The sequence below is a fragment of the Chionomys nivalis genome, chromosome 7 (genome assembly GCF_950005125.1).
Source record: "Chionomys nivalis chromosome 7, mChiNiv1.1, whole genome shotgun sequence".
In the NCBI taxonomy this organism is placed as follows: domain Eukaryota; kingdom Metazoa; phylum Chordata; class Mammalia; order Rodentia; family Cricetidae; genus Chionomys; species Chionomys nivalis.
In genome coordinates, this window is record NC_080092.1 from 53,441,980 (window position 1) to 53,468,755 (window position 26,776).

A 26,776-nucleotide genomic window follows, 5' to 3' on the forward strand; every position below is an offset into this window, starting at 1 on the left:
TAGGTTGGCTGTGGCTACTTAGCAACTCTGGCTTGCCCAGACTAAAACTATCGAGTGTTTTAGTCTGGCTAAGAAAGGATTGGAAAAATGAAATGGATGTTAGGTATTGGATATGTCTGTTCCCAAAGTTTCATATGCTGGGAGCTTAGTTCCTAGTGTAATAGCATGGAGACTATGGAGTATCTTAAAGATGGAGCCTGCTAGGAAGTGATTGGGCTGTGACTACTCCCTTGGGAAGGGACTCATGCAGGTCTTGTGAGCAGGTCGGTTCCTGGAAGTCTATCTATCTAAATGATTTCAATCCCATAGACCTAGAACTCTAACAGTTTGGCCTAGATAGCCCTTGATTACCCATGGTCCTGAGTGCTATTCTGAGGACAGAAGAGGTGTCCTATTGAAGTGCCCTGAGGTTATTTTGCCCCAGTCAGCCCCCACATATGGTCCCTCAAAGAGTCTTATAGGTCCCAGGCACAAGGGGCAGCCTCCACCCCCACCGTGTAACACACACATGCACAGCCAGTCTTGGGAGAGGCAGAGGCTCACCTTGATGCTCTTCCAGCTTGCCCATGGTCTCAATCTGCTCCACCAGGTCATTGGAGCTCCACTGGCTCATTCCAATAAGGATGGCACTCTTACCTTCAGCCACCTCCTCTGAGGGAAGGGGAGAGATGGATATTAGCAAATGGGGCCAGGTATGGGTGGCCCTAACCAGAGCTGGTGTCTAAGGGGGTACTCATCTCACCCACAAGTTGAAAAAGATTTGAAAAGCTTTTGGCTTTTTTTTTCAGTGCTAGAGATGGACCTAGGACCTTGCACATGGCAGACAAGACCTCTACCACTGAGCTTCGACGTCCACCCATGAGTTCAACTACTGAAAGTATCTTCACTCACAGGACTAACTATTGAGGAATTTGTCATTGCAACCATGATGCTGTGACTCAGCAGGGCCCATGTGCTATAGCAAAAGAAACTGGCAATGAGACAGTTATCCACTCCTAGCACTGAGAATAGCATTTCTTGGAAAGAAAAGACCAAAAATGTATGATTTGCCCATGGTTTTCCTTCAGAAATGTGACTGGACTTCTATGAACCTCCATTTTTCCCAACAGTAAAATAAACAGGCAATGTCCACCTCACAGGGTTCTGGGGAGAATCAGATGAGGTGAAGGGTTTCAGAGCCTTGGTGCACAGAAGGGGCCCAGAGATAAGAGCCATTGTGCTCCCGTCTCCTCCTGACAAGTCTCTCACCAGCAAGGCTTGGGCTGGTTGGATCTGGAGTGGTGCTGGAGTAACTCTGAGGTAAGGGGAGGGAAAGCCTTCTGGTTCTAAGGTGTATGAGCTGTATGGAGACCTTAGCTTCCATCTCAACTACAGGAACCTTCTAATGTCTCCATTCCTGCTCCACTTCCCCTAGCCCTGTCTCTGTCCTTAATGATTACTCTGGGAAGAAGCAGTGGATCCCTATCCCCCATCCATACCATACACAAGCCTCTGGGTCCCCCACCACACCTGTGACACAATTCTTGCTGGTGAGAAGGAATGTTTTTCTATAAGAGCACACCAGTGGGAACAGACACATTTCTCACTGTCACCACCCACCCAAGATGAGCCCTCATGGTGAAGAGCTTTGTGGATTCCTTCACATCGCAGAAAGCAAGGGTGTTGAGGAGAATCCCCAATTCTGGGTAATAAAGAATAAAAGCTGATAGCTGCCTTTCTGGCAGAAGGTTTCTCCAGCAACCAATATGGCGGACAAAAAGTTTTGGGAGCTGTCCAGCGTTCTGACTCACACTAGCGCTCAGTAATCCGGATCTCATATCTGAAAATGCCTCCTGCCTTATTGCGTTATTTATTTGATTGATTTAACAGTCATTATGAAACTTTTACTAGTGATATTGGTATACATATTTACAAATATTAATTCATAAGGTAGACATGGTGGTGCATCCCTGCAATTCTAACATTCAGGAGGTGAAGGCAGGAGATCAGAAGTTCAAGACAGCTTTGGTTATATCGTGGATTCAAGACCAACTAGGACTACATAAAACCCTCTCTCAAACTATATAAAGCAAAACCAAAAAGAAACTAATTCAATTCTCGTACAAATGGGACTAATAGTGGGATTAGGGATGGCTCTGTCAGTAAAGTCTTGCTATCCAAGCATGAAGACAAGTTCAGATTATCAGAACCAAAAACAAAAACAAAAAATGGCTTCACATGCCTGTAACCAACCCCAGTGCTGGAAGTTGTGAGGCAAAGCCAGGTGGGTCCTGAAGCTGATTAATCAGACAGCCTTGCCCAATTAAATTTCAGGTATAGTGGAGAGTCATCAAAACAGACACCCAACCTCTCATCTCCACATACACATACACACGAAAAACCCATAGCAACAAGCGTATGCACCCCACAAACACCACACAAAATCTCTCTCACACACAACAACAACAACAAGGAACAATGATTACTATCTTTATTTTGTAAACCAGGAAACTGCAGAAAACAGAAGTTGAATAATCCTTGCTCAAGGATTCTACCTAGCATCCAGATTCAAAACCAGATACATTGGGCACTTGAGTAAACTAAGATTTCCCTCAGCCTGCCACTGTGGCATACAACTATAATCCCAGCACTTGGGAAGCTGTGGTAGGAGGACCATAAGGTTTGGGGCCAACCTAGGCTACATAGTGAGAACCTGACTCACAAAAAAGCATAAAGAAAGCCCTGCCCTAACATTTTACCCTCCCGATATCCTGTCCTGGACATCCTGTATTGCCTGGCCCCACACACCTGGACAGCTTCCTCAGTCAGGTGTGCTCCTTCTGGGGACAAGTTCACACCTGTAGGTGGCATCAAATTACTGGGAAAGTATCTAAACCAGCTTCTGGTTCCCATTGTACAAGCTGTGAACTTTCCTTTTGCACACACACACACACACACACACACACACACTTTGGTCTGTTTTCTTGTCCCTCAAACAGCAATAAAACCTGTAGCTCTCCTACTCTTCTATCAAGCTGCCACAGGAACAAATGATGTAATAAACTTGAAAGAACTACACAAGCTAAAACACTGTGCAAAAATACAAGGTACCATCATCCTTAAAGAAGCAGAACCGCCATGAGGTTAAAGCCAGGCATAGTGGCACATGCCTTAATTCTGTCTCTTGGCTCTGTTGATTATCCAAGCAAACGGGTATTTCTTTGCCCATTCCAACAACTATCCTACAGCAAAAAGACTCCTAAGCACATACTGTGTGTGTAGGATATGACCTCTGTCCCACAGGAAGTCAGTGATGTGAAGGACATCACCATAAAGAACTCTGGGAAGACCAGGTCCAGTGCCAGGAAGGTGCTCAGTACATGTTGGTGAGTGCTTCCTACGATGCAGGAGATTCTATCCCAGAGGTGTATGTGAGGCCACCAGAGCCCTTGGGGTCTGCCAGGGCTCCATAGCTCTGAGCATGCAGATTTCTGTGCATCAGGGCTCTTTCTCTGTCTCTCTCTCCCTGGGTGGCTCAACTCCCTTCGCCTTTGGTCTCTTGTCTGGTTTTGCATCAAACACCTCTTTCTCTCACAAACTCAGCATGATCCCTCCTGCCTGGTTCCAGACCCTGTCGTCGTGCCCCCCCACCACCACCACCACCAAAGATGGATTCTCAAGGGTTTTCCTCCCGTGAGCCTGTACCTCTTAGGGTCCTTGAACTTGCCTCTGTGTCTCTCAGACTCCCTGTGTTCTCTCAGGATGCCTTCACTGTCTCTCCCTTGTCCTATCACAGCCCAGTATCTGCCCTCTTCCCCTCCCTCTGGGTCTCTCCTTTTCTCTGAGTGGAAGAGCCTCCTTAATCTCTCTTATGTCTTTGGAGTTCCTTTTCTTCTGCAGGATCTTGTCTCCTGCGTAGGGTCCTCACTCCATTTGGAAGACTTTCCTGCCCTTTGCCCCTCCTCTTCCTGATCACTGGCTGTCTTATGCATCCCCACATCCTCCACCCCCCTCAGTTCTACACTCCTGAGCTCACGCTCTCTCTCTCTCTCTCATTCTCTCTCTCTCTCTCTCTCTCTCTCTCTCTCTCTCTCTCTCTCTCTCTCGTGTGTGTGTGTGTGTGTGTGTGTGTGTGTGTGTGTGTGTGTGTGTGTGTGTGGTGTCCTCTCTCCCTCTCTCCCTCCTGCTTCCTTTCTCGAATCTCCCCTGGGTTGCTCCCTCTCCCTGTCTCTCTGCCCTATTCTCCCGTTCTCCCTCTCCACTTGCCCACCCTTCCAAATGCTTTGTCTCTTGCCTCTCCCTCCCCCTAGAATTCTTGCCTGCCCCCCCCCTCCACATTCAGCCTTCAGATCTTCACTCTGGAAGCAATGGGCTTTGCCCCCTACAAGGCCCAGAACTCTCTCTCTCTCTCTCTCTCTCTCTCTCTCTCTCTCTCACACACACACACACACACACACACACACACACACACGGAGAAGGGCAGAAGGGTGAGAGAATGCACAACATGTAAAATGGCTCCTTTCAGAGTGTTTCCTATCAGAAAGGTCCGACCCTAGCCTCCCTTCACTTTCTTTCCTGGTAGACCACAGGACCCCAGAGGAAACATCTGAATGACTGCCCTGGGAACTGAGTATATGTTCCTTTGCATGTTAGTTCCCATACCCACGTAGCCCCTGGTGCAGACAGTGTGGCGGCATCTCCAGTCCCTCCTCATGCTAAGCTCCATGCTGAGCCTCACTCACTTTGAGTACAACTCTGACCTTACCCCCAGCACGACTCTGCCCTTGGCTAAGCCCCTGACAAATCCTGGGAGCACCCTATAAGCCCAGCCTCTAGAGTTATTAGGAAGCCTTTCTTCCTTCCCAGGGCTCCAGCACTCTCCTGGGTCTCCAGCTCATGGAACAGAGGACTTGTCACCTTCTCTAGTTGGTTGTCCAATAGCATTCATATCAGGCCCACAAAAACAGTCTTTCTAAAGACCTTAGTGCTTGTCACTTGGTCCTCACCTTCACCCTGCCCTAACACAGACCTCATCCTGAATGTCTCTACACTCTACATTCTCCCTCACCTTGATGATGGTCCCTACCTTACCTCACCCCCAGAAATTTTAGGGCAGCATCATGACGCTCTCTCTCCACCCCCTCCCCCAACAAGGGATGAGAGCAGGGCCTTAGAGACCCCTCTGGTTTGCATCTACAAGAGTTCCTCTGTCTAGCAACCACCACTCTACTCCCCATGGCCTCTTTCCTCTTCATCCATGGACTAAACAGCTACATTCCTATTGTCTTCCAGAGGAAAAAAGAGGGGTTTGAGACATGCCTGAGCTCAGAGAGCCACCAGCCAGTGGCCCTCAGATCCCAGGTTTTCTTCTCCGTCTTTTCCCAGCTTGGAGTCTCTGCGAGTCACGATCTCACAACAGAAGCCCAAACAAGGAGGGAAGACCTAGCCTAATTTCCCCATCAGCTATGAGACCTGCCCTTGCCTTAGAGTCTTCTGTAAAATGAGGCTATTAATCTCAGCACCATCTTCTCCTAGCTGCTATGGAAGGCAGAGGACTACAACCATGAATGGTCTATGCTGCCCAGCATCCAGGTCTACACACTCCAGCCTTAAATGAAGCAGAGACAGGGGACTAGCCTAATCCTGAGAACCAAGAAAAAGAGAACAGAGATGGATAAAGGACAGAAGGTTGGCGCCCTGAGAGGGGGAGGGGGTCTCTTTGCTTTGTTCTTGGTTAGACTTCCCAGCGCCAGTGTACCTAAATATAATCAGGCCCCAGAGCCCTCATTTCCCCAGGCACTGGCCCTGTAAAGGCCAAGTCCAGTTTGTTCATGCATATTCATCGAAGGAGGGGTGGGTACTTAGATGCCAGAGAGGAAACCCGAAAGGAACAGGTACTTCTCAACTCAATGAGGGAATGTGCCTAGACATCGCGGACCACAAGAACAGCAATCCCTAACAGTTTTCATTTTGATCTTGATGCCTTTCAACCTTCATTAGTTTTTATTGTGCAAATTTAAATCTTCTAATAAAAATTTTGGAGAAATGAATGAATGAATGAATGAATGAATGAAATGAAACAGCTAATGTGATGTTTTGACCACTGTAGGTACCACAAGGCAGTAATTGTGATCTCTGTTTCACCCTCCTTCCCACCCTGAGAAGCCATTGATCTGCTCCTGTCCCTGCAGGCTGAGTGGCATTTTCTAGAGTTTTGCTGTCAGGGCAGTCAGACAACGCTCTTCTGCAGTCGGACTTGTTTTCTGTCAGGGTGACTTATTCCGATGTCGTCCCCGCTGTCGCCTGCCTCAGTTCGTTCCTTCCGTCTAGACCAGACTCTGTTTCGCCATTCGCTCACTGGTTTTCATTTGGGACGTTTTCAGATTGGGATTAGAATAAATCAGGCTGGCATAACATTCCCCTTAATTTGAGTAAACACTTAGCAACAGAACAGGATGAAGCCCAGGCCCTTGTGCATGCTGGGAAATTCCACATTGCTCTACACCCCCCACCCCTCTTTAATAGCTGCCATCAATTTTTTTTTTCCATTTCCCCTGAGAATAGTTTGAAAGGACCAGTTATTCCACATTTTGTTGAGTTGTTGTTGTTGTTGTTTTGGGTTTCTGTTTGCTTGTTGTTTGTTTGTTTTTCAAGACAGGGTTTCTCTGTGTCCTGGCTGCTCTGGAACTCACTGATATCCACCTGCCTCGGCCTCCCAAGTGCTGGGATTAAAGACATGCACCACCACCGCCTGACCTCAGCCATTCTAATAGAACATTCTAACAGGTACATAGTGGTATCATTACAATTTAAACAATTCATTATATTTGTTTATTTTGAGTGCATATGGAGAGGTACTCTTGTACCACAAAACACATGTGGAGGTTAGAGGGCAACTCTCAGGAGATGGTTCTCTGCTTCCACTACCTTAGTTCCTGGGATTGAACTCAGGTCATGAAGCTTGGCAACAAGCACCTTTACCTGCTGAGCCATTTCACCAGCCCATCTTTACAGGTTGCTTTGTTTTGTTTTGTTTTAAATGTGTGAGTGTACACATACATGTGTGTACACATGCATGTGGCCACCAGGAGACAAACTCAGTATCATTTTCAGGAACACAATCCATTTCCTTGAGAGAGTCTCTCACTGGAACTCATCAGTTAGACTAGACTGACTGGTATTGTGTTGGCCTCCGCAGTTCTGGGATTACATCAATGCCTGGTGTCTTCATGTAAGTGGATTGCTGGGGATTGAACTCATGTACCTGTGCTAGCAAGGCAAACACTTTACCAGCTGAGCCACCCTTACAGTCCTCTCTGCAGTTTTGATTTGCCTTTCCTTGAGGATTGATGGTGCTGAGCAACTGTGCATGTGTTTGTTTGCCATTCAAACACTCTCTACAGTGAAGTGCCTATTGCTTTGTGTTCTTCTTAGAGCAATTCTCAGTGTATTTTATTTGCCTGAGCACTGTCTTCTCCCTTTTCACCTGTTATCTAAGCAGTAGCTCCATGAGGACTGGAATGGAGTCTGTCTTCTCTACACTGAGGGTGGGGCCTAACGCTGATTGAGCATATACTCAATAAATACCTATGAAAGAAGGGACTAAATAAGTAGAATTCTACCCTCTTCTCTGTTACAATCTGTATCCCTAAATAAATCCCCTGCCTCCATTTCTCACCTTGTAAAATGGGATGGGACTGTGAAGAAGGCTAAGCTAGTAAAATGCTTGCTGTGTGAGTGACTTGGTTTGATCCCCAACACTCATGTAAAAGGCTGGGTAATTTACAATCTCAGAGCTGGGGAGATGGAGACAAGTGGGTCCCTGGAACTCTTTGACTAGCCTGACTAGTCTGATTGATGTTCCTTAGGCCATTGAAAGACCCTGTCCCAAAATTAAGGTGGATGGCATCTGAAGAATGACACTCAAGGTTGACTTCTATTATCTACACACAAACACACACACACATAAACAAATCACACACACAAACACGTTGCATACAAATATGCACATAAAAGACCTAGAGGGGCATCCCAGGTCTTATATGATCTGGGTCTGAGGCCACCTCCTGAGGGAGAGCCTAGAATCCTGGGAGATCAGAAAGAAGGCGATGACAAGACAGAGGGAGGGAAGAACAGAGGTACGCTGTGGCCACAGGCGAGCACATGGGAGGGCCAGGTTCTCTGAGACTGAGGAGGGAAAACAAACACGGCTGAGGGCAGCTGAGAGAGACAGTGGTCCCAGGGGTGGGGGCAGGCAGGACCTCCAGCTGTTCACAGGGAAGATGGGTCAGCAGCCCCAAGACAGATATGACCTGGTGCCCCCCACAGATGCTTGCCTCCTGCAGTATGCCATCATAGCAGCTAGGGACACACAGCCCTGATGAACTGCAGAAATATTGAAATGAAACTCTTCCGTGTATCAAAATATTGAAGCTGTGTTGTCATACTGTGGGCTAGTTGCTATGGAGAAACGCAGCCCTGGCAGCCACTCCAATCAGACACCAAGGGAAGATGGGAAATGAGCCCCCAACGGGCTGCTTTAGGGATAGCATTGGGGAGAGGTTTCTCTGCCCAGAGCCAGGGATGGGGAAGCCTTGAGTGAGGACAGCCCCCGCATCCAGCCAGGCTTCCCTGGAAATCTTCTGAACCTTAATATTTGGGAAATGTTCTCAAATTGGGGGTATACAGAGCTGAGAGGGAAACTGAGACCCCAAGAAGGGAAAGACTTAACTGAAGCCAAAGTCGGGGTCATGTTCAGACCTGTCCCCGCTGTCCTGTTCTAGGTCTAGATGACGCCTAACATCTGTCTGTCTTCAAGATCATGTTTACCAGGCATTTCTAACTAGTTCCATTCCAAATAAGTTAACACCCAGGGTAGGACCAACAAAGCTAGAAGGCACAGGGACCCTCCAGCCGAGATCAGACTCGCAGGGTTTTTCACCACTTGTACCCAGGCTGGCTCAGCGTGGCTACCTTCTCTTCTCTCCTAATTCCAGATTGACACATCTCCCACCCTGGCATCTGCCTGATACAATCACACCTTGGTGCCTGTGTTCTCCCTACCTGAAATGCCACTCTTGTGGTCCCTCTGGGTGCCATTTGGGTGCCCACTATCTGTCACAGCTCTCCTAAGCATCACTGGTGGCTCTCTTCATATCTGTGAAGCCTGTCTTGGAAGCAACATGGGTACTGTAGGCATCCCAGATCAGTCTCGCTGACTCCTTTTCCACTGGCATACCACCTCCAACCACCTCCAACCACCTCCGTTCAGGGGCCCAAATACTCTTCAGTCGTTCCTAATTTAGAGACACCACACCTGGTCTCACATCTGTCTGGAAGCCTCTTTCATCTCCTCACCTGACAAGCTCCTACTTCCTGACTCTGCAGAAAGGATATCCTGCCCACATCAAAGCCAGTGCCCTGGCTGAATTCTCCCTCATGTCAGCTGGTAGCTTTTACTTGATGGCCTCACTCCCACCAAGGTCCTTTGTATCATCTTGTGATGTTTGCCTCTCGAGCTAGCTCATACGGTTATGAGAACAGCAAGCAAGACCACCATATCCCATGGTGTCCCAATCACCTCACACATATTAGGAGATTTAAAAACATTTCTAATCCCATCAATTGTCTAAGAATGGAGTGCAAAACTGCAAGAAGGCTGCAAGAAGGGTGGAGAAGGCTCTTGGCCTCAGCAGGGATCCACTTTTTAGCATATCTCAAAAGGTCGCCCAACTGGTTGTGTGGAGATGGAACTTACCTCTAGCATCAAAGAATTCATCATCTGAACTCTCCACCGAATCACTGAGGACATTCTGAAGGTGCCAGGGGGCACCGCCACCCGGGGAAGGGCCACCTACCAAAGAGAGCATATATGTTAGTCAAGACTAATAGAGTGCCCCAATACAGTGGGGCCAGTTCGAGACCCCTCAGACAAAAATCAACCTCATCCTCCATGTCTGGGTTCTCCCAGACAAAAATCAACCTCACCCTCGAAGTCTGGGTTCTCCCCTTCTGTACCCTCAGACCACACTAATCCTTCTCACCACGGTGTTTTCATTTAAGTCCAAAAATTCTCTCTGAGGAAGCTCCACAGGGAAGGATTGGGAGTGGCCCACAGACTTAACCAAGGAGAGTGTATTGGTCAGCATTAGTAGAGCTTTGGTAATAAAATATCTCAGCTGTTTATAGCAATGGTGATTCACTTCCACTTACAAGGGTCAGAAAGGGCCCTTTTCATCATGCTCGCTCCAAGGAGCCACCACCTTATGATGTCACCATCTCAAAATGAGATGTCAAGGTCCAGTGAAGCAAGGAAACGCAGGAAATCATGCCCAGATTTAAACGCTTCTGCCCAGGAATGGCATGCTCTGTTCCCATTTCATTGGTCAAAGCCCCATAGGAAGACCAGGCATCCTGTTGACCACCAAAGACATCAGCCACACACAGTACATGCAGGACAGGACAGAGCTCAGCACAACACATCCAAGAGAAGAGGGACATGACTGAGGATGTGTCCTGTCTCTGCCATTAGCAGTCTGAAAAGCCACTCCCTTTCCATCCCAGTCTCAGTTCCTCCCTCCCCCTGCAGACAATCAATCTCCAGCTGAATGGATAAGAAATTATGTATTCCATGCCTGAGTTTCAGGGGGGCTCAAAATTGGCAGCAGCCACTATTAGTCTCCCCCCCAAAGGCAGCATGCAGGGCTAAGGGCCCTCCGGAGCAAGGACGAAACATGGACACTGAGAGTGGTCCCTTAACCAAACTCTGCCCCATCTTACTTCCTGCCCTGGGGCCAAAGGGAGGTAGGACAAGAACACAGCAGGCACCTACCCCCACTCTCTAATCCTCCCTATTCAACACTCTGGGGTTCACATGGGACCAGCATGCACACGAAGCCCTCTGCATACACACTCAGAAGTGTGCGAGATGCAAGAGATTGCAGGTAGATTGCAATCTGGTTTTTAGAATGAAAACCATGGAAGTGGTAGAAGAAAATCAACCTGGTAATTTTCCTGGAGACGTTCGCAAAGACAGAGGTATAAACTGCTCATAGTATTTCGGTGATACCTATACTGCAAAGAAACCCTGGCGTTCATCTGTAGGAGATGAGCTACACACATCCATATACAGCTATATGAGATGCCCAGCAGCTGTTGAAAGAATGAAGTAGCGCATTAGGCGCTGACATGGGAAGATGCCTATGGCGTGTGGTTCAGAGAAATACACAAGAGAGTTCCAGAATATTCTTTTGACCTCCTTTTTAAAAATGACATACACCAGCATACTGAGAGATATGTGTGGCATGTGGGCTAAGGGGTCAGGCCTGGGTTCAAGCTCAGGTCTTGCCTCTTAGAAGCTGTGTGATGTCAAGTGAGTTGCCTCTCCTCTCTGTGCACTGGTTTCCTCATCTATACTGTGGGGCTCGTCCATGCCAGCCTTAGGAGCGAATTGCAATGATTAAACAAAATGTATGAAAAGCTTAGCATCATGTCTTGCAAAGATCAAGTGTTTGGAACAGTAATTATTACATAAATATGCTTCCAGAGGTGTTAAAATGTTTGGGAGGACACATGCCAAGATGCCGTTTATAAACATTTATCTCTATGGAGTGGTATTTGATAAGAGAAGGCAGAGGGAACTCAGCTTTCACACTGTGTGCGTAATCTTATATGATTACCAAGATTTTGGTCTCCTTTTGCCAGTTCTAAGAGGCACCTTCCCCACACAAGTATCTTTGGAACTGCGTGGTGACTTAGGTGAGGGTACATCATGAGCCAAGTAGCATCATTCAATCCTTCTCTTCACTGATATGTAGAGTAAGACTGTATCCTGCAGTCTGGGCATGTTCAATAAAAAACATTAAATCACCATGCATATAGGGTACATCTTCCCTGCACCAGAGGCTTTGGCCATCAGGCTGTCACTTCCTGTCCCCACAGAGACTGGGGGGGCCAGTAATACCAACAATGCTTTTGCCTCAGCTTCCCCATCTGTATGATGAGAAACATGATTGAGGCCCCCCTATGGGGGGAATAAAATGTGATTCTAAATCTAGAGTCCATCCGGCACATAGTTGGTACCGAGAACTGTGAGAGGTGGACTCTACTGCCCATCCTCAGGCAGGGAGCACAGTCTGTGGAGAACCCACTACATCCCAGCTCACCCCACCGCACCAGCCTGCAGGATGCTGGCACTACTCCCCACCCTGTGCATGAACAGTTTCTAGAGAGGCCAACCCTCCTGCCCTGCCCAGAACAAACTCCCAGACACATACCCAGGTTATGTTCTATGGTTTGCAGCCAAGAGAGAGAACATTCTGAAACACAAAAGGGCAGAGGTCACAGGAAGCACCAATGTGGAATTCCCCTCTAGATGCAAAGTCATTTCTGGCCCCACACTTTCTATGGAGCCCCTTGAAACTTCAGAAGGACAGGGGCACTCAGTTTCCCACCCTTAGGCCCTGGCTTTGCTGTAAGGAGGTCTGAATGTAGATGTGACTTTCTACCATGAATATGAGACTATTTTCTAAATGGACGTGGAAGTTTTGGGCTAGTGCAATAAGACAAGGAAAAAAAAGGAAAATATAAATTGAGAAACCAGAAACAAACTTGTGTTTATTCTGAGATCACATGATCATCTACACAAAAAGGCCAAAACTCTACAGAGAGAACCCACAGGAACTAATGCTTGAGCATAGCATGACTGGCAGGAACCGAGATGAATATGCAAGAATTCACTGCATTCCTGCACACTAGTAACGAACAGCTGGAATTTGATTTATGCCTCAATAGTTTTTGTGATATGGTATTGTCTTTTTGTTCTCAAATATATGTAGAGATTTTTGTGACTCCAAAACACAACCAATGGGGCTAGACAGATGCATCGGAAGTTAAAAACACACACCGCTCTTGCAAAGGGCTCAACTTCCATTCCCACATCAGGAGGCTCTCAGCTGCCTGGACTCCAGCTCAGGAGGAAGCTGAGTCTTTTACTTCCTCAAAGCTCCTGTACACATGGGCACTGACTCACACCCCAACACACACACACAAATAAAAATAAACCTGAAAAAATTAAGAATGTAAAAACAGTGGCCAGATAATGGTGGTGCATGTCTTTAGTCCCACCACTCTGGAGGCAGAAATAGATGGATCTCTGAGTTTGAGGCCAGCCTGGTCTACAGAGTGAGTTCCAGGACAGCAAAGGCTACACAGAGAACAAAAAAAACAAAACAAGACAAGACAAAAATCATTTAAAATTTGCCCCAAACTTACATTAACTTAATTAATAGTTTTCTCAAGAAACAGATGTTAATTATTAAAATTATCATATAGCCTATATGAATACATATTATTTATTGATATACAAATATCCCTTACGAATCAAGTCTATTTCACTCCAAAGAAGTAAAAGCTTGCCTGGGTGGTAAGGAAAGCATTGTCCCTGGGCAATGGTAACGCACACCTTTAATCCCAGCACTCAGGAGGCAGAGGCACGTGGATCTCTGTGAGAACAGCCTGGTCTACAGAGCGAGTTCCAGGACACCCAGGGCTGTTACACAGAGAAACCCTGTCTTGAAAAAAAAGAAAGAAAGAAAAGTGTTGTCATCCTTGTCTATTCAACTGCTGCACTTGGGACAGTGAGCAGTGGGCGCTTATGAAGTGATGGACCCGTCTGGAGAGTTGCTAGAGTCTCTCCGGTTCCTGAGTGTGAATAGCCAGAGATGAGTGATAGGCGTCTGCACACGGAGATGCTCACACACAGGCCATATACACGAGCGCAAAGGCATGGGCATTCCTACCAACCACCTGCTTCCAGTGTGTGCCACAGCCTAAGAAAAACAGAAGAGGGTTCATCATCCTCCCCGTGGCCCCCAGGACCAGCCATATCATCTGAGGTCACTACAACATTCTGAGGGTCCCCAGAGAGCACTGGGGCAGAAGCAGAGAGGCTCTGACAGGGGGAGCAAGTTCTCCCAGCTGAAACAGCAATGAAGAGGCTGGTGGGCCTCAAAGGAAGATCCCATCCCACAGGCACTGCAAGGAGGGCTAGAGACACTGTGGTGAATAAAAGGGACAGGGTGGGGCTGCTGCCATGCTCACATTCTAAAAGGCTGGCGAAGGCCACCTGGATCACCTAAAGAACAAAACCACCCCAACGGGAAGAGGTACTACAAATGTGTACTGGTCCCTTGCAACTCTTTCTTCCACAAGTGTTTCTAACAGTGTTAGCACTGCCTGATAAAGACAGGCACATGCATGGGTCTGTAACCCGGCCTTGCTCATGAGAAGCACTTGATGGCGCATGCTAGTTTTATGTGTGAACCAACCTCGCAGCTCCCTTTGTCTCCAGCTCACAGAAACTCTCCTCTCTGGTGATGCCTTTGCCTCCCTCTGTGTTCAAATCCTATCTTTGAGTTTATTTTCAATTAAACATTCTGACTTATTCATTTTTGCTTTCTTTTTTGTTTATTGTTTGGTTGGTTGGTTGGTTGGTTTGATTTTTTTGAGACAGGGTTCCTTTGTATAGCCTTGGCTATCCTGGAACTAGCTCTGTAGATCAGGCTGGCCCTGAACTCACAGAGATCTGCTTGCTTCTGCCTCCCAAGTGCTGGTATTCAAGGCGTGCACCACCACCGCCCGGTACCCTCCTTGATTTCAAACTACACGCCCACATTCTTTTCAATGTGTACTCTAAGTTTGTTTAAAGAAGGAAGACACTAGGCCTTCTCTCTCACTGGTCAGAGTCTACCAAAAACAACCTCTGTAAAACTAACAGGGACCCCACCTATATACTGTACTGACTGGTTTTGTGTGTCAATTTGACATAAGCTAGAGTCATCAGAGAGGAAGGAGCCTCAGCTGAGGAAATGTCCCCATGAGATCCAGCTCTAAGGCATTTTCTCAATTAGTGATCAGTGGGGAGGGTCTAGCCCATGGTGGGTGGTACCACTCATTGGCTGGTGGTCTTGGGTTCAATAAGAAAACAGGCTGAGCAAGCCAGGGGAAAGAAGCCAGTAAGCAGCATCCTTCTATGGCCTCTGCATCACCTCCTGTTTCCAAGTCTCTACCCTGTTCCTATCCTGACTTCCTTTGGTGATAAACGGCAATATGGAAGTGTAAGCTGAAGTAACACTTTCTTCCATAACTTGCTTTTTGTTCATGTTATTTCATCACAGCAATAGAAATCTTAAAGAAGATAAATATCTAATATAAAAAAGAACTTGTAGCCAAATGTAACTGCAAACCTTTAATCCCAGTACTCAGTAAGCAGAGGCAGACAGATCTCCGTCAGTTCTGGGCCAGCTGGGTATATATAGTGAGGTCCAGACCAGCCAGAGTTACACAGTGAGATCTTATCTCTAAAATAATAATAATAATAATAATAATAATAATAATAATAATAATAATAATAATAATAGAATGGTCATGTTAAGAAGTAGCTGTCACCGAGCGGTGGTGGCACATGCCTTTAATCCCAGCACTCGTGAGGCAGAGGCAGGCAGATCTCTGCTAGTTCGAGGCCAGCCTGGTCTACAAGAGCTAGTTCCAGGACAGACTCCAAAGCTACAGAGAAACCCTGCCTCAAAAAACAAAAACAAAAAAAAGAAGAAGCTGTCAAAACCAGCAAGATGGTTCTGCAAGTAAAGGTGATCGCCATCAAACCTGAAGACCTGCATTTGATCCTGGACCCCACACAGCCCAAGAGAATCAACTCCCTGAAAGTTGTAGCAAATGCATGCCTATATACATACATGTCCATGCATGTAGACACACATAGATAGATAGATAGATAGATAGATAGATAGATAGATAGATAGATAGATAGATAGATAAAAAAGAAGCAGGCTCCCAGATGGAAGAGGATAGTCTGTGGGCAGACTCTCCTATAGGTTGGCAGACCCTTCTGTATGCTGATTTTAGCAATGGCAAAGATCATATTTCAAAGAAAGAAAAGAGCACAGGAGTCTGCTGAGGGAAAAGCTGTTTGGAAAAGAAATCAGGCAAGCTGGAAACTGAATGATGAAAAAGACCAGACTCACAAAGTGAACGTGTGTGTGTGTGTGTGTGTGTGTGTGTATGTGTGTGCCTTGAGGGGTGTGAGCTCCCAATCCTCCGCTCTGCCTTCCTAGGATTGTTCCTGTGTTACAGGCAATCAGTTGCCAGGCACGGGTAAAAGTTCTGCACAGAACTTGGAGTGTGGGCTTTTGAATGACACGGTTTTGCATTCACTCACTTCTCTATGATTCAAAGAAAATTAACCTCTCAGAGTCTCAGTTTTTCTCATCTCTACAATGGGCATCATGAGTCTTACTTCATTATTATAAGATTTCAGTTTAAGATCAGCCACCAGAGTTTGCAGTCCACTGCCTGGAGGGAACCTTTGTTAGCCATAGAACCAAGGCTCAAGGCAGGGAAAGAATACCCAAGAAATTCTGAGCTGCTGCCAGGGGGCTCCTTCAGGCTTATGTCTTTCAAGGCTCAGTTTGTATCTGCCTGAGGACCACAATTACCTAAAATCAGCATCAAGAAGAGGCTACCTAAATCCTCCTGCTGCTCCGCAGTCCCAAGCTGGGCCTGCAGGGGTTTGGGGGCATTAGAGCCATCCTCAGTCTGCCTCCAGACCCATCAACCCCCTACCTCAGGCCCAGTGTGGTTTCTAAGAACTAGGGACAGGCCTGGGTTTCTCCTACACGAGTAAGGCCAGACACCAACTCAGATCACTGGCCCCATCTCAGGTCCCACGTCTATAATAGACCAAAAGGCAGACACAACCAGACAGGAGCCTTCTGCTCTGTCCTGAGGACCTCAGGTCAGCTCGCCTGAAGGCAGAGTGCCCTCTTTAAGGAGACACTACCCTGTACTTAGGAGCCCTGGTTAAAAGGGAAGCCACGCCACAGGAAGGAGGCAGAAGTATAAGCCAATGCTTCCTGGGCCAAACCTTAGACCAGATGGTGCCTGGAGAGAGGAGGGGGGTGAGCATAGAGAGGAACTGGAACCATCCTGGCTCTTTGGAGTGCTGGCTCAAGGCACAGGCCTGCTCTGTCTTGCAGAGGGCAAGGAGCTTGGTCCGTGGGCCAGATTCCATAGAAAAGGTCTCTGTCCAGGCAGGGTCACACAGGGGTGACCACACCCCAAGAAGAGACCTAGTGATCTTTCTTGGGGAGGAGATCCAAGCTGAGCCTCAAAGGAAGAAGCGAGCAGGGCTGATGAGACAGAGACAGAACAGGGCCAGGGAAAAGCAAGGCCACAGTGGCAGCCATTTCCAGGCAAAGAGGATATAGAACTTCCCACCACCCCCACCCTGCAGTTGGCAACTCAGTATGTCAGAGTAAGATCATGGACATTTGCTGGGAGCCATGACTCTGGGGTATCCAAATAGATCCCAGGATGAAGCAAGCACCTCTGAACATGACCTGGGTTGCACAGCGCTGGGCTTGTCTATAGCCACACTTGCCTGCCTGGCAGTGACTGTTGCCCCACTGCATTTGAAACTGTCCTGGTGGCACTGATACACAGGAACCTCGGTGTGTCAGCAGAGACGGTGACAGGAAGGTAAGGTTACAGTCCTTAGACACCCACCCCTACCCACTACCATGCACACACAGACAAGTGGGCTCTACAAGCCAGCGCTGTGGTCTAAGTCCTGGCCATCAGTGTGACTGAAACACACTTAGAAACACATCCCTGATCCTCAAGATAGCGCTGGGGTCTCAGGGTCAGGAGGCGGCACGTGGAGACTGACATTTTACAGTGCCTGAGGCTCTACAGACAGACAGGTGACTGATCCCAAGGAAGCTGCCTCCTTACCACTGCCTCTGCTGTCATCTCCTCCTCCTTCCCTAGTTCTTTCCTTTCTCCTATACCTTCCTCCTCCCTCCAGGGAACCTACCCACTCCCAGTGGCCTCATTTCCAGCTTAGACATTTACCAATGACTTTGTGCCTCAGTTTCTCCTCTGTAAAACAGGGATAACGGTCACACTTACATCACAAGTAATGAAGAGGGTAAATGAATGAGTCTTTGAGAAAGGTTCAGCATAGGACTCAGCCTCCACTGCCGCCATTGCAGGGCTTGTTAAGGGGCTGCCAAGATGACTCAGTGGGGAAAGGCCCTTACTGTGCAAGCCCAATGACCCTTGTTTGATCCCCAGAACTTACATAGCAGAATGAGAGAACCAGTTCCTGCAAGTCGACCTCCAATCTCCAAACATGTCTGTCACACACATGCACACATGCACACACACACACACGCAATAAATAAAGTAGAAGAAAATAAGTAAAGGAACGTGTTAAATGGAATAAGAAGCCGTGATTATCCAAGGGCTATTCTTTGCTTGTTTCTTAAGCGGAAATTTCTAAGAGCAGGCCACTCTCCTGGGGCCCCTGGAATGGGAGCTGCTCCTCTCCTCTCCTCCCCTCATTCGGCTTTCTCTCAGCCTACCCTCCCACCGTCTGGCCCTAGCCACACTAGCCACTGAGAACTTTCCACGCTTCCCCCTCTTCCTCCAGGCCTTCAGTGGGGCCTCCATTCTCCACCCCATCCCTACCAGAGGAAGGGGAGGCACTTCCCTGCTCCCAGGTCAGACTAGCGCCAAATTACTCACCAGTGTCCCACCAGAGTCAATGTCGGCATCCCTGCCATCCTACCTCTCTGGATCATGGGCTTCCCTGGAGGAGATGCCTGGCAGGGGCCCCTCCCAGGCCCATAGCCTCTCCCTGAATGGAACTATGTGGTAAAAGTTCTCTTGGGGCTCAGCATGCAACAGCACAGGAAGGACCTCAGAAGGTTGCTCTCTGGGGAGTATACCCTAAGGTGTGACCTCAGGCCCCCTTTGTAGGTCAGGGTAAAATGGGGACCAGACAATCCAAGACCAACTATCTCATGCTTGGCCTTCAAGGGGCTGTGCGGACACCCTGGGAGGGATGAGAGACCAGGAGAAGCTGCTTCCAGAAAAAGGCATTATTGAAGGAAACCAGTGCTGGTCGGGGGTTGGTTGCTATAGAAACAGTCCTAACTATCTCCTAAAATGCTAGATGTGCCACCGATGAGCTGTGTGCTGATCTCTTTCAGGGGACTGTCAGGAACCCCAAAGGGGCTGTCTGTTATGGTACCCAGCTTCAGGAGCCAGGATCCTGAAGGAGAGATCCAGTCCATGGGGAGCACACCCAAGGGCTGGCACTGAGCCTTCACAATGCAGAATCATCCCAACAACAACTGGATTCCTTAACCCAACCATGGCCTAAACCTTGACCTCAACCATATCCTAAACCTTAGGTTCAGCCGTTAGCATAGACCAGCCTCAAACTCAAACCTGAGTCTGACCACAAGCCTACCCTTAAGTCAGTCACATGACAAGTGGCAAGTATAGGCACAGGAGGAATCCAGTCATGGCACACAGTCTGGACCCAGGGCCACATCAAATAATTTTCAGGCATAGCTATGATCTACAGCCCATATGTGACTAAGGGGCAATATGATTAGGGTCTAATACAAAACTGTAAATTTATTTAACTTATTAGAATACTTTTATCTTATAAATTCCATTGCACAGATCTCAAGCATTAACTTTGTAGGTGACAACACCGAGCCAAAATGTCATAAGGCTGTTTGTGTCTAAAGAATGTTTTCGTAGACCAGGTGTGGTGGCGCACACCTTTAATCCCAGCACTTAGGAGGCAGAGGCAGGTGGATCTCTATGAGGCCGGACTGATCTACAAAGCAAGTTCCAGGATATACAGGGAAATCTTGTCTTGAAAAGCCAAAAAAAGAAAGAAAGAAAGAAAGGAAGGAAGGAAGGAAGGAAGGAAGGAAGGAAGGAAGGAAGGAAAAGAAAAGAAAAGAAAAGAAAAGAAAGACAAAGAAAAATGTTTTTGCAGCACACTCTAGATGCTGCAATGTATTTTATACACTGCAGGGGATTCTGTGACCTGTTGCCTTCCCAAGTGTAGGGATGTCCCTGCAGAGAGGAGTTTAGGGGGAAGGGGAGGGTGGGTACAAGGCAGGAACTAGAACCTCAGTCTCTGTGCCTGGCCCAGTTGGCCAAACCAGTTGCTTTGGGAAAGATGTGCTTTTGAAGACCTGCTGGTATCTTATAAATATGCCATTTTAATACCCCTTAATTACTTTATTTAGGAGATAATGAGTGATTAATAGCTTTGGCTATTGTACTTCCATTTGCTCTGCCAATTAGGATCCTAACAGTTCTGAATTATTTGGAACAATTTCCCCAATGCCCAGCTGTCCCCCCTATGTCCTACCAGACTCTTGCTATATAAGGCAGAAGCAGTCACCTCTACCCCATAGGAATCTCTCCATAGGCACCTACTACTGTGCCACATGTGGGAGGACAATAGGGCGGTCTGGGGTGTTGAGAGGATGACATTCTCCCTAATCATCCCAGGACCCATTTGTAGGGACCAGAGAATATGGACTTGACATCTATGCATCAAGCCAGTGGATTAGGAAGCCAGAGCACGGCCGGAGACTCCTCGGAGGATGCTGCACATTCTTGCAGGAACAGCCCCCCCAATGAGATAGCTGGCTTTTGGTAAGGGCATCAAAGGCTGCCATCAGCAGGACCCTGCCACACCCCAGCAATGGCCAGTGTGACCCCATATGGACACCCCATTCCACCTGCAACTCCCAGGCTGTAAGGATGGGCTTCAAGGTGATCTCTGCCCTCAGGCCCCTCCATTTGGTGTCAAATCACAGCGCCAGCAATTGCCAGTGAACCAGCGGAGCCCCAGAGGCAGGCCGGATAATTCTGTCTTTCACTGCCCCAAATTATACTACACAAGAAGAAAACAAAACACAGCAAAGGATAAACACATTCCCCATACCAGGCCCTAATAGGAGGCTCAAAATAGCTATGCTGCCAGGGGAGACTCCAGAAGTGCTCAGCTCAGGCCAGGCTCATAAAGGGAAGCCGCAGCAGAGCAGAAGGGAGTTCTGATCCAGGAGCATGGCACTTGGGACCAATCTGGAACAATCCAGGAAAGGTCAAACGTGCGACCAACGTATGCATGAAGACAGGCTCCTGGAGCATGCTCAGAGCCTTCCAGCTGCCAGCCTACCTTGAGTTCATGGTCACAAAGTCTGTAGACCTAAGTCTGTCCCTAAGGAGGGCAGGAGGGCAATGACGTAGTCTGCAAATACCCAGAGCCGAACAAACACAGCGTCAGCAACAGCCGGCTCAGAAGAGGCCTCTCCAGCCACCAGAACTCAGCGCCTCAGCGCCCCTCCCAGACGGAGCCCAGTGCGTTTCTATTTCTGCCTTCAACCCTTGTTTGGCATCCCCAGCCAACAGACGGGCTACTTCTCCTCCCTCCAGAATAATGGGTCACGGGGAGGTGGCACACCTCCTCACTGACCTTGCCTGCCCTGACACACCTAGCCACAGCTCGACGCCAGGAGACCCCCTCAGCCTGGCACACCTAGTTGCGTGGGCCAACCTCTCACCCCCAGTGCCTCAAGAGCACCCATACTGTGACCCATTCCAGCCTCAGATGGCCCCACCATGCCACCAAACACAGCTCCTCAGCCCGAAACTGAAAGCCGATTGTTACACTGGCTCAAAGCCTGGCCCCATCTGGGGTATGCCGGAGGAAGCAGGTCAGCTGACTAGGTCCTCCTGCAGGGACCCAGCTCTTACCCAGAGCTGAAACAAGCAGGAGAACCCTGTCACCCTACCCACATGCATACCCCAGTTGGGGGCTGTGGCCACACAGCTGTACAGGCCTCCGCGGGCACACGTGGGACCTTGGAGGTGGCATTTACCTCCGGAGTGACTCACTAAGGCTCCGATTCCTTGAGAAAGGGGGTGCAATTTAGCATTTTCTTTCTCTTTAGAAAACAAGAATTTTAAAAGAGAGAGAGTAGAGAGATTTGAGGGAGTGGGTGGGGAGCTCAGATCTCATTTGATTTCCAAACTTATTTGCTATGCATTCTCTCCTACCCCTCCCACCTCCAAACCTCTCCCGAGGGGAGTTCTGGCCACCCTCTTCCATGAGGCTCGGTGACAAACTAGAGTCAAAGACCCCTAGAAGGCCTAGGCTGTGAATACCCTTGACTCTCCAGGGATTCTCAATCCTCAACTCCTCCAAGTCCCATCTACATGAGGTGAGGCCCTTTCCTGGAGCAGTAAAGACAGATAGACCCCAGGACGAGGGTGGATAGAAAAGAAAGAGCACAGCAAGAGCTAAGTAGAACTTCCAGCCCCTCCAGAACCCACACTCTTCTTTCTCATTCCTTTTTACAGATGCAAAAGCTGAGGCTCAGAGGGAGCTGTTCAAGGTCAGCCCCATGCCAGGTTAGACAACATAATGTTGGAGGCAAGAATGAAAGAGCTCTACTTGCTAGTTTCAGCCTGCCTCCAAGTCTGCGGGTGAGTCTAGAACCAGATGCTCAACCTCTCTGAGGTTCCGTTTCCCCATCTACAAGATAGGAACAACATTGTGATTGTATGTGTGCCCAGTCACCCATTCATACCCCTCCTAGCCCCCGACCTCACCTCTGCAAAGAGGTGCTGTCTGGCCATCAGCTGGGAAATAATGCTAAGGGCTTCCGTAAAAAAGAGCCAGATGCAAACCCCTGGTCTGTTTTCCTTTCTGCAAACCTGGCATCTCAGAGCACCCCTGGGAAGTGGCTGGTTCTTTTTCAGAAACCTCTGGAGTTCACATTCCTGCCCTTGATTCATGGAGGGACCCTTTGCCTCTCTGGACTCTGCCTCCCATCATAATTTTTTAAGTTAGATTAGTTCATCTTATTTTATGCATGAGTGTTTGACGTGTGTGTGTGTGTGTGTGTGTGTGTGTGTGTGTGTACCATGTGTGTGCTTAGTGCCCACAGAGGTTAGAAGAGGGCATCAGATCCTCTGGAACTGTTGTTATAGATGGTGATTATTCCCTGCGTGGGTTCTGGGAATTGAACTTGGGCCCATTTCAAGAGCAACAAGTGCTCTTAGCCACCGAGCCATTTCTTTTACCCCACTCCCCTCGTGAATTTTTAACAGGTGAACTAGAAGTCTCCAGACTTCTGACTGGGAACTATCACACTTTGCCAGCTGCAGACAGGGCTCCAGAGAGCAGTAGGGAGCACAGCTAACCACCTTTAGTATGTCTCCCAAAGTTATACCCCCAAACAGACCAAGGAACAGGGACCTCTAATGGGAGTAAGGAGTAAGGGTCCCATGCTAACAGTTTCTGTTTGGGCTGTACCATCTTTGCTCATATAATAAACCACACCAGGATTAAGAGGTTGTGAAGGGTCTCAGACTATAGCCTATGCATCAGCCGCTGTGACAAGAGATTTCACAGAGACTACGTTTTCACACAAGAACCTAAGCACTGCAGGACTGCAGCAAGCTCAGGAAGGCTTCCTGGAGGCAGCGTCTGAAGAAGTTCTGGAGTCTGATGGCAGGCCCCTTGCAGAAGTGGTAACTTTCCCAAGATACATAGAGATATTGTCCTGGTACCCTAGGTCTGGGAGTTTCTCAGATGTGGCTCAGTTATTCTGCCATCTTCCCAAAGTGCAAGACCAGCCTTGGTCCCTTCCCCAAACTTCGGGTTGTTTTCTCTCCTGGTCTGCTTCCCTGGTCCCTTGCAGAGGTGTGAGAACACACACCCACCTCCTAGAGCACTCCGGTCTGTTGTTACCTTTTCCTGTGACCTTGAACACACACCTAAGCCTCCACATCTCCTTCTCAATCAGAGCTTTGAACCTGAGTATCTGCAAGTACCTCCCCCCAAGCCTCCATGTATCCGATTGGTATTTTAGTGCCGCTGATGATTAGTCTTGCTGTCCTCTGTCAGCCAACACCTAGAAATGGCACAGACTGGTTCGTCCAGCCTGGAATACCTGCCCAGCCCTGTGGCATGGGCTCTAGGCTCCCCAAACATTTCCTGTCCTTCTCCTAGAGCTTAACAAACTCTACTGGCTACCTGATGTGCTCAGTCTGCCTAAGGACCCATGTCTCCAGTTTGCACTAGCCTGGGGACAGACCAAGCCTGTGGGTGCACTGGGATAAAGGTGGGGGGGGAGAATAGCAAGGTTCACAGGAAGGGAGGGGCAGGACTGCTGGCAGAAAGCAGAGCAAGCCCTTCCCAACAGAGGCAGCTCCCATGCTGGCAGCTCTCCAGCCTCCAGAACCCTCACAGTGTGCCAGAGGGATTTGTCCAAACACACGAGGCTCAGCATCTCGCTGCTGGTCCCCATGCTCTCTGGAGTTCCTGCAAACCTCTGCACCAAGGCTTTACGAACCCAGCACCACAATCAGCTGGGTTTCTCTGTAGCAGCCCCTGCACACGTGCTCTTTCCCCCTTTATCCAGCCTCCCAGCCTTTGCTGAAGCTTCTGCAGAACCAAGAAGCCTGGCCCTTGCTACCATCCTGTTCAAACTCTGCTAACCTCAAAGAGCCAACTAGAAAGTCCAGTCTTCACTGCTCCAACCTGCGGCCTCTTCTGGCCCACAGGTGGCTCTCTACAGAGAACAGTCATTTCTTCCAGTCCTCTCCTCCTCCCCACCCTACCACTGGTTTTCATCCTGTCTTTCTTTTGTCCACGGAGCAAGACCAAGGAGTGTTCTTCCTTTCCAAGTATTGGGGCTGGCCAACTAAAATGATTCCTATGTGGCTGAGGTTGCCTGGAGGTTGAAAACTGGTAATAATCAAGTTGGATCCACTCTCTGCAAGTTAATCTCATCCTTTCTGGGATCTGCTTACATTTTTTCTTGTACCTGAATTCTCCTAGCTACACGAAAGTCCTTGAACTGTTTTTCTTCCACTCCTGGCACAGCTGGCACAGCCATGGCTGGCTGCTCGACTCAGGCTATATACTGTACAACTCAAGCACTGTCATTTACCACGATGTGATGACCTGGAATCAGGTACCACAACAGCTTCAGGACCCAAATCCCATCTCTTCCCTCGGAGGCTGGGCTATTGGCCAGTTTTCAGAGGAAACCCCACACAAATTGGGAAGCAGACCCTTCTCTCATGGGCAAGATGTCCTACAACCTCTACACAAGACCTACAACCTCCCTTTATTCTAGCCTCACCTCTCAAAGTGAAGGCCTGAATCTTCTGCCTTTTGATCTGCAGGTGGTAAGAAACTACCACCTTCCCCTCTTGTGTATCTCTTCCTTGGTCCTCCGTTTCCTTAGCTATAAACAGAAGGACTTGGCTCTAAAGTCTGCCTATATTGTTCAACATAAATGGGGTTGGTTCCCTCTCTACTGTGTATTTTTAAGTCACTGGGTTTAGGCAGCTAAAGAAGAGAAGGGATGTTAGCAAGCTGCCAAAGTTGCCTTAAAGAGCTGTGAAGGGATGAGTAGTCAGATCTTGCCAGAGGTCATCTGCAGAGCTCCTTGGGGTGGCAGCTGAGTAAGGGATAGAGGCACCAGGCAGCAGGGTCACAGGGGAGGGAAGTCTGATTTGCTCTAAGGGAAAGGACTGAGTGTGAAATCACAAAGTTGTAAAGCAGCTCCAGGCAGCAGTGCTGGGAGGCCTGGCAATTTCTTCACCTTTCACCAGGGACTCATCCCTATGGACCTCAGCCAGGGACCAAAGGACCCACAAGCCACTGCAGAGGACCTGGGGCCACCCCTCTCCCAGAATGGGAAGGGGAGTGGAAAGATTCGTTAGCATCCAAATAACTTGGTCTGACATCCAGGCTCTGCCCAGACCCCTCAGCTTCCCAGCCACCTCAAGGGAGCTATTTGCTTCTGAAGGATTTAAAAAGGGGAGTGCCACCCTACCTCTCAGGATCATGGGGCAGTAAAGGGATTTGGCACATTACTTGGTGCACAGTACAAAAAGGGATTGCTTTAACTGCTCTTGCTACTGTGGCGCCCTGGCAAGAGACCTGGATCCTGGCCTCCAGACCTCTGCACACACATGAGCACATGTAAAGTGGGCAAGAGACAGAAACATGTGCCCTCCCCCTTTGTGAAGAGCAGGGGTAGGGAGGGACCAAGGCAGGAGAAAAAAGGGAGCAGAGCCTTTTCCAGCCTCCTGGTGTCATCTCACTGTGCCTCTCTCAGGAGGGCAGGAGAGGGAAGTGGGAAAGGGGGTGTTTAGATGCATTTGGTTCTTGCTACCTCACACAACCAGCTTCTCCCTGACAAGATTTCAATGTAATAGCAGGGAGTATAGTCTCAGGCACCTGAGTCACAAGGCCAGGACAAGCCCAAGAACTGGGACCTGTCCCTGGGTCACAGGCTGCTCAGTGGCACTCACGTCCAGAGTGTGGACAGATGGCCATGTTCATTCCATCTTTACCATGCCTTATGGGTGGAGAAGTGGCATTCACACCAGGCCCCACGGGGATGGCATGGCACCTGCCAACGTCACAGGCTGGGTGTGAGTTCATGGTAGATTCTCACACGCCAGCTCCCAAGCTCAGGACTGCTGAGACCAGCCTCGCCTGCATGGGCTTTCTTCAACTTGGCTTCCCAGGGTACGATGGGAGTCCAGGGTGCAGATTGGGAAATAGGGGACTGAATCTGATCCTCTCCAGGTCCCAGCCAACTCAGGGCCTGGCACCAGAGCAGATGCTGGTGAATGAACCCCTGGCTGGATGAATGAAGGAATGACTAACACCCACTCCTTGAGATCCTCAGGCTATAGCACAGAGCTTGTGAGAAAGCAGAGCCCATGGGACCCCAGCAGATGCCCCGCCTGCTTAACCTGGCACCTAGGCTCTACCTCCAGGTCGGGTGGGGGGCGGGGCGGTTCCCCAGCTGTGGAGTACTCCTCCTGCGGTCCGACCAGGAATCCGGGTCTCCTGACCCAGCTGGCAGCG

General features: G+C 48.8%; 1 protein-coding gene across 2 annotated transcripts in view; it reads right to left on the minus strand.

Moving 5' to 3' along the window:
* Pitpnm3 (PITPNM family member 3) overlaps positions 1 to 26,776 on the minus strand; it is an 89,431-nt gene that overhangs the window by 62,093 nt on the left and 562 nt on the right. The window contains exons 2-4 of one of the 2 annotated variants that reach the window (XM_057773744.1): positions 12,255 to 12,296; positions 9,737 to 9,832; positions 544 to 651 (exon numbers count right to left, since the gene is read on the minus strand). In XM_057773744.1, coding sequence (XP_057629727.1) covers positions 544 to 651; positions 9,737 to 9,832; positions 12,255 to 12,296 — 246 coding nt within the window. The remainder of the gene's footprint in view (positions 1 to 543; positions 652 to 9,736; positions 9,833 to 12,254; positions 12,297 to 26,776) is intronic. The other variant, XM_057773745.1, reaches the window with a different exon arrangement.